The 13,335-nt window shown below is 38.4% G+C and overlaps 1 protein-coding gene across 1 annotated transcript in view; it reads right to left on the reverse strand.

Annotated features, from left to right (window-relative positions):
* LOC119735939 (AT-rich interactive domain-containing protein 2-like) overlaps nt 1-13,335 on the reverse strand; it is a 35,051-nt gene that overhangs the window by 14,579 nt on the left and 7,137 nt on the right. Inside the window, exons 4-10 of the mRNA XM_038209896.1 lie at nt 8,889-9,028; nt 7,378-7,596; nt 5,948-6,085; nt 4,852-4,934; nt 3,262-3,420; nt 2,399-2,495; nt 1,181-1,390 (exon numbers count right to left, since the gene is read on the reverse strand). Of these exons, the coding sequence (XP_038065824.1) occupies nt 1,181-1,390; nt 2,399-2,495; nt 3,262-3,420; nt 4,852-4,934; nt 5,948-6,085; nt 7,378-7,596; nt 8,889-9,028 (1,046 nt within the window). The remainder of the gene's footprint in view (nt 1-1,180; nt 1,391-2,398; nt 2,496-3,261; nt 3,421-4,851; nt 4,935-5,947; nt 6,086-7,377; nt 7,597-8,888; nt 9,029-13,335) is intronic.

Raw genomic sequence — 13,335 nt, forward strand, 5'->3', positions numbered from 1 at the left:
CAAGTGAAACATTAATATGACTTCCAAGTAAAATCAAACTTATTCATGTTTTATCACGTCGCCACCAAGTGCCAGTTTGATTCTTCAATCATAATTCACGTGCACACACTGAATGTTTAAAAAAAATACACAGCAATCGAACAGAGTTTTATTATAAACTTGGCCTGCCCGAAAAAGAAATCAATTTCTTGCATTTGCTGGCTGATTTACCTGGTTTCGGTTTGGGCCGCCCGCTTTAATTGTTGATTTTTCTGATTTTTGAATTCGTTTCAGAATGTAGTATCAAACTTTACTATTCAAAAATGTTTGACATAACGTTGTGACTATCGTACATGGACGTCAAAGTGTATTCTGTGTATCGTGTGTGCACTGAGAAAAAGAAAGTCTGTTGACTGCACGTAAGATCTGCCGTACGTACTACTACTGGTATGTGTGTGTACGAATACAGACATTTATTTTTGTGGCGGGGTGCCCGCTGCTTGAAGTATCGGCACTCCGGGAATGGGCTGGTTCTAATTTGTGATACTGTGTACATAATGTACATCGAACAGTGGGAAATCGCAAAAGCAGATTCAGTTCGTGCATGCAGTATATCGTTTGCTTGGCTGCTTGCAATTTACGATGTTTTATCCGGCAGAAATCTACACTCACAGCCGCTTTGAACTAGAATTTTTTCAGGCCTGTCAAATTGGTCAAAACCTGTATTTTATGGGGGAAAAACGTACAGTCGTATTTTCAACAAATTCCCGTACGAAATACGGCAGAATCGTACTAGTTGGCAGGTCTGAGTTAACACTGATACTTTGGCTGGTCGCAAAAATATTTTGTTTTGAGCAGGATTTTTCTGCAGAGTAAAAGTAAAGTTTGTCACGAGCCAATGTGGCCCAATCAGGCCGGCATTTATCTCCGGTTTCATAAGCATGAAACGACTGAGAATATTTCTATTCCCCCTGAATGGGATGCTAGTCCATCGCAGGTTACTCCCCAGCTAATACCAGTACCCATTTATACTACTGGTTATACACAGAGAGGGAGGGTTCATTCTAGGGTGCCAATCGTTTTACTAGAGTTTTGGATTTGGGCAGATTAAGAGGATTCCTTTCATGAGGGTAAGCGGTAGGTTCATAAAAGGAAAGTTCCTCGACAGAGATTTCCCCCTTGTTCCAAGTGTTCAACTCACCCACACTCTTCTCCAAGGTGGCGATTCTGGTGCAGAACACCTCACCCCTCTCAGACAGGGCCAGGAGGACCTCCAAGGCCCCCAGCAGCAGCTGCACGTCGTGTATGGTCAGGAGGCGGATGACAGAACGGTAGACCCGCTCCTCCATGCACTGACGGATGATGTCAATGTTGCTGTCTACTTGTGACAGCTTCTCTACCACTTCCATAGCTGTCAGTGAAGGAAAACAACAGAGTTCTAATCAACGCGACAATGACATTTTACAGAGAGTGGATTTACAAAGGTATCTCATAGAAAAAAATATTGAACATTACAAAAGCACAAGAAGTGAACTACATTTTCTACTCTGAATAAATAGTTGATGCTGACGTGAAGTAAATTTTTTTTCTTTCCCTTTGAGACAACACAAAACATGAAACAATTACACTTTACTCCCATGAAGACAAGGTAATACATTTTTGCATCCAGTCATTAAAAAGTTGGATCAAAAGACGCATCACAAGTAACAGGAGTTAAAGGGAAAATACAACATTTGCAAACATCAAAAAATACAGCTACCAAATCATTTTGAAAAACCTTGCTGTACTGTTAGTGAATGACAGTGTAAAGCATCCTGTAAAATCATGGCACCTGGTATACTGTCATTTTCAAGAAAAGTGGTATTTTTGTATCAATTTCCAACGCTCATTGGCCGACCAGCGTTGGAAAAAACTGGCTTTTTTTCAAATACTGGCCCCAGTTGACCATCGCACTTGTTTGCAATCGATTACACACCTATGAACAGGTACAAGCCAGCTAGACTGGTTCCCTGACCTTACAATTCCCCAATGTATGTAAACTGCTCTGTTTCTTCTTAAATGGAGTCAGGGAACCAGACTACAGGAAAATGATTGTTTTTCTTGGTTTTTATAGCATTTTCGAACCCAAAACCTCAAAAAAGTCAGTGTAACTATATTTGCTATATATTTCCAACCCCCCAATTCCATCCATTTCTGAAAATTACAGCAAAAGCAAATGATGTATATTCCCTTTAAACAATTACAATGGAATGTCCTCGTCACAGTTAATTTAAATAGCTTGTGACTTGAAAGAAGGCTGGGCGACTTGTGATGATTTTAACTGTAAGAACCAGCTTCCATATCACGGTTGCAGTTGTTAACAAATATCCTTCTTCAACCACCTTGTAAACTTTACCAGCAGATGCCATGCACTATTTACCTCTCAGTATGATGAACTTGTCCTGGTTCTTCATGGCCTTATCTATGGTGTGAAACATCAGCTGTGTGCTCCGGTAGTCAATGGGATCAAGTATAAACTGGCGTGAGAAAAAGAAGAGTTGGATCATCAATTTGACTCACCCGCTGTAAATGTGTTTACACAGGAGTACATGTACTAAGGGTCGTCACAATTTTAGAAGCCAATTAATTTCTCAATGCCGCTGCAAATTTGTTGACCCCCGGGTATACAATTGAAATGCAACATAACAGAAATGAGAGATTTCTTATTTTAGTATCTAAGCTTTGGCTTTACAACGCAAAAATTCAAAGATTTATGGCTTACAGTTAAGTTGTGAACATTGTTTCATCATTTTCAATGCACTTGAGTAGATTCATTGGCCATGGGTTTGAACGGCCATACCACTTTTTGAGAGGACAGAAATACCACAGATGAAAGGACATCTGGTTGGCCAAATGCTGCATGTGCAACACAAGGACAACCATTTTATATAAAAAAATTAAGATGGAATGATTTTGACAAGTACTCCATTAGCAGCAGGGTAATAAAAACCTTATAGATATTGACTAGGACATTTACAAACAAATTGGGGGCTAAAATGGTCAAAAAGGATAGCTTGATTCAAACTATCCTTTTGACCATTTTAGCCCCCAATTTGTTTTTGTTTTACTTGTTGAAAATTGCCTTTGTCTTTAAACCATTACATGTCTGACTAATAAGCAGGAAACACATCAGGTAAATTCATAAAAGTTTTTCAAAACACTCTCAGACAGAAATGATTGAAAAAAATAATAATAAAAATTACATGGGCAAGTGGCAAGACACACAAGTCAACTATTCCATACCTCCTCAGCTATATTGCTCAATGTGTCCATCCCAATCTGCTGGAGAGCCGAGCAGCTATTGTGGACACACAGCAAGAGGAACCGATAGAAAGTCCTATGGGCTGCCATCACTCGCTTGTTGTGGTCCTCGAAGGATAAATTCCTCAAAATCACCGCAACCTGGGAGACGCGATAAGTGAACAGAAACAGCTCACAGAACCAACTCACAGAAACAACTCAAGTGCACAAAATGTTTGTTTGAATCATTTAGTACAATTCAAAATAAAAAAATCTGAATAAGGCATGTTTCATTTGAGAATGTACGTAAATTTCAGTTTGATGAGAATTGAAGGTTTGCAAGGTTAACTTTGCGGCTGCATTGTGACAGGAGCTCTCTTGCGTTGAGTTTGTGTGGTTCTGAAAGAACCGGAGAAACTCAACGTTTCGGACACTATACTATTAAATTTCAGTTAAAAACACACATTAGCTGGTTGGAGACCTATTCTTACAACACGTGGCGAAATTTAATTAAAAGTAGTTAGGTTATATTCATAAAACTTTGAAAGTTTTGAAGATTTTTTCAAACTTTCCCCTGCATTCTGTAAGGGGAATTTGAGGATGAATCTCCGATGTAAGGGAACTCCTGAAAGCTGCTTTAAGGAAAGATGATGATACATTTTGTTCCACACTTCATACGAAAAGGTTAAAATGTGATGCGATCAAGCAACATGAGTCGTTTGTCGACCCTAGTCAAATTTTTTTTTATTACAGATTTGAAAAGAGCACAATATCAGCATTACTGCTGTGAAAACCGCATGCTGATACCATCTTTAGTGCAAAAATTATGGAAGTTGGAACACCAAGAATTATGATGAAGTGATGTGATGAAGTGGCCCTATTTTGGCCTGAATCTCCAAATAAAAATTCCTGACAAACGAGCTTGATCACATCACAAATTGATGTTTAAGAAATTAAATTCATAAAAAATAATGTTTCATGAATATTTAATACCTGGTGATGGTAAGATAACAGTCAGGCAATTTCAGACTGTTTACCATACTTTTTCCTAACCAAAAAGTGGGCTCCGTACAAATTACGCACCCTTTCAAGTGCATTCTATGTTTACAGTGAAAGAATTTGACACTCCCTGTTTGACAGTTCAAAATAAATTGCAGCGGTATATTTTGTTCGAGCAGTTTTGGGGTCAAGTTTCACACTCTGTGCATGTGCAACCACCTGCACATGCCTGCAACTATTCATGAAGCTGCTTACAGTTACATGCAAATTTGGAGAAAAATGCAATTGTACAGTAAGTGTCATCTCCTCACGACCCAAATTTATCATGAAATCATGAAAGCTTGTCAAGGTACAGTAATGTCAGGTGATAGTGTTGATGATTTGTAGGTTACTTCTAGTCCAGTGGCATGTGCCACTTTTGACTCACTACGTGTAACGTGATCATGGGCTGGAGGAGTCCCTTGGTGGTTTGCGGAGCTACAGGGAATCTCAGTTTTGAAAATGAAAATAAAAAATGATGCACCATATCTATTGCTGGGACCCGAGACACACACTAAGGATCAAAAGAGGAGGGAAAGAGGCTGCCATTTTTACCTGGAGAGCTCTTTGTCCTTCGATGTCGTTCAGACCCAGTTTCCTCACGGTAAACTGCTCAGCATCTTTGATCTTACAGTGGGCTGTCAAACCAATAACAGACGTAGACATAGTCAATGTTTCTTCAGTATAATACAGCATTTGTGTAATTTGGTATCCAGCTTAAAGGTAATATACAACATTTGCAAACATCAAAAAAAAATATTAAAAAAAAAAAAAAATTATCAAATACCTCACTTGACTGTACATGTAAGTGAATAAAAGTCCCAAGCATCAGGTACCTGGTGCGCTGTCATTTTCAAGAAAAGTGAAAATTTGTACCAATTTTCAATGATGGTCAGCCAACCATCGTTGGAAAAAAACTATTTTTTTCCCTCCAATACTGCCCCCCAATTTACCAAATTTAGTTAATCCACATTTTGTTTACAATCAGTTTACACATCCATGAATGGATACAAGCCAGCTACCAGGGCAGCCTGGTTCCCTGAACCTGACAATTCCCTGGAATTCCTCCGTTTAGTCTCAAGTAGGGTCAGGGAACCTGACTACAAGACTTTTTTTCCAACATCTATGAACACAAAACTTTAAACAGGTCAGTGTAGCATGATTTACTACAAAATACTAACCCCGAATCCATCCACTTCTGAAAATTACAGCAAAATCAAAAGTATATTACCTTCATTAAAAGAAGTTTAATTGCATATTTCTTTCACTGACCAACAAATTTTAATCACAGTGGTTATGTGGTCAATATATAGTTGGAACAAACATGACTGTCTGTAAATGACATACAAACATACAACATTTAGATCAAATTATCCATAAAAACAAACCATATTTCTAAAAATTCAACAAAATTAGTGAGAAGGGAGAAGGAAAAAAAAATACTGACATGTATTGTGGCATTGGTAAACAGCCGATAAACATAAAAATCTGCCTGAAAACTAGAACAAAATGTTAAAAAGCTATGATTTACAAGTGCACCTGCAGGATACATGCAACCCTCTTCCTCTCAACAAATCACCCCATTAACAGGTACCAATTACAGACGCAAATGTCATCCCTCAAACTTTGCAGTGCACAAGTGAAATCTCACCTTTTGCTCGTAACGTGTCCGGGCCGATAATCTCCCGTATATCGCTGTCCGTTACCGTGTCGTACCAGAACGTCACAAAGTCACGCTTTGTGGTGGGTTTCCAGTCCTCTGTGTACAGTGACCGAAAGCCCCCAGGCCCTGCCGAGAAAACATGAACCCATTGATCGATTCGAAACCCTGCACATGATTCGATTATTTCACAGCCAGCAACCACTGGCTATTAGATCAATCAAATAAGCATGAAGCATTTTCAGACAGATATTACAGCAACTGATCATACATGTGCAGTATCAGTACAATACATAAACAAACAAATGCATGTTTGTACATGTATAAGCAGGTAATTAGGCATGTAACTGTCTCTTTGAGTGAGGGGACTTCAGTCCCCTTGCATTTGCCTATTATGGCATACGGATTATGGATTATGTAACATCTGGCGAGGCAGAAGTGACCCGCAGTAATATGCGCAAGGGCCTTTGTCGAAAACAGGGATTGATACAACATACAATGATACATGTACATGTACATGCAAGTTTCTTTGTTACAGCACACGCATCTTGCCCAGTAACATTCTGTAGAATCCCTTGTTCATTGTGACAATATTCTACTCCCTGGTCACCACTCATTTCCAGTAACGAAGTTTTTCTTGTCAAAATTTAATGATCCACTAACTATTAAATTACATTCGTCGGGTGCGTGAAAGGAGATTGTTAGGGCAACAAAATGGGTCAAAAGGTCAAATTCAGATTTTTCAGGTAATCGATAGATCATGGAAATATCTTTCATATGATATACATTTAGTCTCAAAGGGCTACGTCATACTGACATAATTAACACAATTTTTACGAAAGTCGTAAGGAGGTTTTCTTTATTTGTGCCCGGCAAAAGGTCGTTAATTCTAATGTAATAAAATATGTTCCGCGTGCGCTAACATTCCACTCAAGTGGGTACGCAAAGCCAAGTTTGTTCCCGGCAAAAGGTCAATAGGATTTAACTTGCTGCTTAAGGGCACGTTTAATGCAAGGTGAGTTCACGTTTCAGGCAGATGGAGTTCCCGGTAAAAGCTCGTAAGCAGAAAAATTGAACTTCCAAATTAAGTAATATTTTGAAAGAAAAATGCACAATATCATGAGTCCAAATTTCAGCTTAATGTGATTTTTAATTTAGAAATGGGAGCACAAAACCTTTCAACTTGATACTCTCCAAAAGTGCATTTTGCTTGCCTGGGCTGCTTACAACCTTTTCCTTGGCACACGCCAAAATAAGGACTGTCAATACTCAAATAAAATTAAATGTGCACCACAAAATTTTAAGAATTATCAGTTTTTTTCAATGGACTTGTCACACTGGGAGATCACACTCAACCAATCCAATGACATGTATGCGGACACGGTCAGACACGCGAGACAAGCCTTTTCCCCACCCCTCACCTTCATAAAACACGCCGCAGTGGGCCAGGAGCAGATCAATCAGCTTCACGGCCCGCTCCAGGTGGAGTACGTGCCGTCCCTCGTTGGACAGCAGCGTGCAGACGTTGATGGCAAAGTCCACCTCATTGGGTAGGCCGCTCTGCAGCGAGAACATGATCTTGTCGTAGTCGGAGAGACGGGGTTTCTGGGTCGACAGACCCGCATTGATGCGCAGTTGCTCTGTTGGATCGAAAGAGGGCTTTTATTATTGTTCTCTGTCAAACGGGCCAAAATGACATTATTTCTTTGCCGAGCAGCAGTTTCACAAAATGAATTACAGGAATCGGTTACTATTAAAAAATGGACAATTTATGTCTTCAATTTGTCAACGAATAAAATTTGACTCTATAACTGTAGCCAGTGTTTCCCCTGGGTAATGAACTGAGCGAGGTGGTACCAATTCAAGTTGATGATTGAAACGAAATTTATACAGTCTGCAAACTGAAAAGAATGCAGCGCTCACAAAAATGCGCGATGATTCCAAAAACACATCGAAATTGTGAGTTCTTGATAAATGGAGGTAAAGGAAAAGGCTTGTATATTACACAAAATGAAAATTTTTCAATTGATATTTTCTTTTTTGCCAATCTTCACAGCGAGGTGGTGATATTGGCAAAAATTGAGCGAGGTGGTCACTGAAAGTAGCGAGGTGGGCCACCTCACGTTTGAATGGGCAGGGGAAACACTGACTGTAGCTAGGATATTGGTTTCTTATAAATCTGTGTGATCTACAATTCTACATCATACATGTCTATCTGCTTGTGTTTGTACATGCAGATAAATATGTACCACTCTGTCATTGCTTTGTTTTCAGTTTTATTCGTCGGGTCTTTATAGACGCTACTGAACTTGGTGATTACACACAATGTGCTCAGTGATTATCCCACTTACAAACCATGTACAGACGACTCTTGTTAGTACAAACACTGTTAATACAAATTCTGGTTATAGCAAACACAAAGCCTTGATCCCGACTGTGCTTTATAAGCACAATGAATGGGACTCATGTTCCTCTTAATACAAAATCCTGATATAACAAACAATTTGGCTAGGTCCGAACGAGTTTGTATTAACGAGAGTCGGCTGTATAATACTATAATTAAGGATGTTTTTTTTATTGTAGACATTTTCTTTTGATAAAACCAAACATGTATTTTAAATACCATTCAGGATTAAGACAGATACTATGTGCAATTTTGCATACAATGCAGCATCAACAATTTTTGTTTTAGTTCACCATTTCTTTTCATGAGAAACCTTAGGATACAGGTCCATGTATATAAACATTATTTTATTTCATTAAACCATTTATTTCATTCAATCATTCACAATTAACCAACAGTTATGTATTAAGGATTATCGTTTTTCAGGTAGGTTTTGTTTTAATAGAATAACCTTTCGATATGACTGATAAATTATTCATTTGACAAAACCACGATTGTTTTAGCCAGGTAAGGCAACACTTAACTCACCAGGGATCTCCAGGCCTTTCCTGGTATCGATATTTCTCTTCTGGGGTTGGCTGGACGGCGTCGCGGGCCGAGACCGTGACCGTAACACCTCCTCCGCATCCTCCCCTTGATGGTGAATCCGCTCGTAGGACTCCAAAAATCTGAAAAGGGGCGTCAACAACAAAACAATGCAGGTATAGGGCCAATGATATTCTATTTCAAATTGTCTGTTTTTGATTTCAGGAAAATTGTCAGTTTTATTCATAGAGCTATATTAAATTACTAGAATGCAAACTTCGTGTACAAAGTAATGCCTGCTGGGCGCATCCATGTTTGTGCACAAACCTATGGAGACCTAGAAATTTGCGCAAACAGCGCAACGCGTACGCGTATTCGCTGCAGATGCTTTTGCCGTCACATATTTACATGTATGAACCGTCGCGTCAATGACGCACTTAAGTTGTTGCGTATGTTCTACTTGCGCGTTGCATGTAGAGTACACTTTCAAAATTCAATCCATTTAAATTCATTATGTTCTACAAACAAGCACATGAATTCAAAATGTCTGCGCCCAGGACGGCTTCAAAGCGTCTCCGCGCGCAGAATGAGGAGTTAGCGCTCTAGTAATTTAATATAGCTCTATGGTTTTATGTGGACTGTAATTTTGTGTTAGAAAATCCATTTCCAGTGTCATCATGTTTAATGAAGTTGATGTCAACAGAAAATGACTGAACAAAGATTTCTGCAAAACAACACATTTTATATTGACATGTAGTGTTTCAGTACATGTACATGTACACGTACACACTTGTACGTGTACCTGTACATGTACATTTTACACTATGAACGCACATTATGCAATGTGCTGCAAGCACGTGGAAGAACCAGAACACTACCACGTGCACTGAAACATTCATTCACAAATGTTTCCAACAGACAAAACCCTAACAAAGGAAATGGCTCTGCCCAACTTGTTTTAATCCCAACAGCTGCGCCAACTCATCTTCCTATTCAAGTATACACACAATTCATTAAACCCATTCAGCACGGTGATTTGAGTTACCGCACGTCTGTTAAGCACATGGTTTACAATGTACATGTACGTACGTCCATGTATTGATGCACATGGTCCAGTAAGTGAGGCTAAATGGTCCGTGCTCCAACAAAGACAAATGTTTGTGGATACACATGCACATGTTAATTGTGCAGGGAAACCAGTGACACATAAGATGCCAACATCATGAAGTATTAATACATAAAATGACTGAATAAACATGTGACAATACATGTACATATGCATTTATTTTTTACTAAAAATTACTGTAAACCGGTACATGAACTACATGTAAATGAATACAAAATGTACAGTCTATGAATCCCAAATTACATGTAACATGCTGCCTCCAACTTTAACCAATTACGTGTTAGAACTGTCAGACTAAGTTTGTCACACACACATGTTGTGTAAATGTACCGTAAGAAACTTGGGCTTACCATACATGATCAAGAACAAAATGAAAGAAATGGACAGAAAAAACCAATGCTGTCTGAATAGTTTTGTTGAAATAAATGGTACTTGCTCATTTAAGTTCAGTGGTACACAACAGCATTATGCAAACATCTCACACCTCAATACAATTATGATGGTGTGTGTTCATGTATGTAATGCAGAAATTGTAACCTAAATTCCTTCATGCTTTTTACCATTTCAATACTGTGCAAATAAATATCGTCTAACCTTTGAATAACCAAGATGTCATGTTATACACTTACATGTAGTGCTGTTTTAACCCTAACCCCCTAGGCCCTTGTTGCTTACAACCATCCTCAATCCTCCAAAATCCTCCAAAATCCTCCAAAATTTTCCAAAATTTTGCAACTCCGCCTAAATTTTTCAAAATTGTCAGACAGTCCTGCCTCAAAATGCATTCATCCTCAATCCTCCAAAATCCTCCTCATCCCAAAACTTTGCACTCGTGTTTAAATGAAGGATAACCAACGCCAAATCCTTCAAAATCATCAGACAGTCCTGCCTCAAAATGCATTCATCCTCAATCCTCCAAAATCCTCTTGTGCTTCAATCACCATTCATCCTCAATCCTCCAAAATCCTCATGTGCTTCAATCACCATTCATCCTCAATCCTCCAGAATCCTCATTTGATTCAATCACCATTCATCCTCAATCCTCTAGAATCCTCCAAAACCGCCAGGAGGATTTTGGAGGAGTGAGGTGGGTTAGGGTTAATGCTTATCATTCGATCCCTTTCATTTAAATGGTCAATTTAACGATCGTATGTTTATGATCATTTTGGTTAATTGCGTTACGTGACACTCTTCAGGTTGTACATGTACACTGTCTTTGAATAAGTGCACGGGTACCATAATCAACAGTGTGCATGGATTATACAGTATTTGCAGAACTAGAAAAATAAAACACTGACCAGCAATAAAATAAGGCAATGAAACATCTGTTTTCTTAGACCATGTGGTAACACCAAAGCGCTTGGCACCCATAAAAAGTACCTGTACACTGTGTATCATTCACACTAGTGATACACTACAGGGCACACAATGCAACAATAGATGGCTTTGGCAAAGCGCAGGGAATGAAGCATACCGCAGTAACAATAGAAGCCCATCCTGGCCAGCCTTGGGCGCCCAGTCCCTGCTATGGGAACTCCATCACACGGTGTGAAATGCGCCTTTATTATCAATGGCTCGCTTTTATGAGAAGGTAGTGAAAGGACTCCGGGGATAATAACAACAACACTTTTATCCTGGTAGGAATATGTATGCGCAGCTACCTCGTTGTTGATTTGAGTGTATTAAAGGCAGACTGAGTGCGTACATAAGTACAAAGCATTTAAAATAATATTCTGCTTTTTTGAGAAACACATCTGGTGAAGCGCAAATTGTTAAAAGCCTTTTAAAAGGTAAAAATTCCCATTTCAAATTTAAAAGCATTTCGGAAAATATCATATGGAAGCTTGAAGGTTTTTCTTTTCTTTTACATATTCAAAATTGTGACCAATGTATTTAACAAAATTAGGTGTAAATAAAAATTAAGACATTTGTCACAATTACTAAATTTTTGTGTGTTGTTTTTCAAATTCCATCACAAAAATTAACATAAAAGATACAAAAAAATTTAAATGTAAATAAAGTGTAACATAAAAAATTTGCTGGTTATATTGAGGCATGTTTGCGATAAACACAATTAAGCATCCCAAAGGCCAAGGTCCACATGCAGGCACAGAGTTGTTTGTAACACTATCTCTAGATAGACAGGTCAGCAATTACGTGTACAATATGAATTTCGAGGCAAGATTTTTTGGATGTTATGAATGCCACACAAGTTGTTGTGTGCAAAGTTCAAATACAAACTTCCATTTTTTTTCTCCTTCAGTGAAACAATAATGAAGAAAAAAAATCACACCAACCAAACTGTAATAAATCCTAAGCAATTAAAAAAAACCTAAATAATCTGATAAAATCAAAGTGTTTTGAATAACAGTAATGACAACTACCGGTACATGTACTTACAATGTACAAACCCCCATACCCAGCTGCAATTTGTATGCAATTCAATAATTTTTTTGTAAGTAAGGAATATAAATATAATGAAAGGTTTCCCCTGAATTTCATTTTCAATTAAGCATTTTTAAGCAGTAATCATTTACTTAAGGAATTCAGAATCAAAACTAATGGAAGTAATCACAAAAATTCTCGGCAATGATCTTGAAGATAGTCAACAAAGGTTAATATAATCCCTCAAGTAAACAAATTATCTTTGCTGATTTGCAGTCATGCAAAGGATCAGTCACCTCAAAATGATAAGGCCCCCAAAGACATGTGAACACAGTGCATGCAATTTAATATCTTCACTAACCATTTTTGTTTGTTTGGCTGGCCATACATGTACCTTGAATGCAATAAACTGCCACTATTAATATTTACATGGTCATATTATAGGCATGTACGTGTATATTGCCTGTGGTCTCTCTTGTACGGGTATGTGCACCACACTTGGCAAAGCATAAAATGGAAATGTTTAACTGTTAACCTTCTCAAATTTACCCGCACTTGCTCACACAGTTCATTGCTAATGGTGACAAAATCCAGGAAACGGTATTGTACATGTACAGTACTGTACACGTGATGTTTGATTCACGTACCCTGACAAACAATATTGCATACATGCCACTAAATATACTGTATTGCCAATTTGTCATCATTAATGTTTATGTCTGCTTGCGATTGCATGAATATTTAAATAGCACCTCGTACATATTCATTGGTCGATGGTCCAATGCATGAGGGAAGGGAAGGCTACGTGCAACACATGTATACTGTACATGTACATTGTACATGCATTGTACTATTGCCTAATTGGTCAGTGGTACAAGGGAAGTACATGTAGTCCCTCAAGATTAGATCCTAGACTTCCAACCCTGTAGCATTTATGAT

This window comes from Patiria miniata, unplaced genomic scaffold (genome assembly GCF_015706575.1).
Source record: "Patiria miniata isolate m_02_andy unplaced genomic scaffold, ASM1570657v1 HiC_scaffold_29, whole genome shotgun sequence".
Lineage (NCBI taxonomy): Eukaryota > Metazoa > Echinodermata > Asteroidea > Valvatida > Asterinidae > Patiria > Patiria miniata.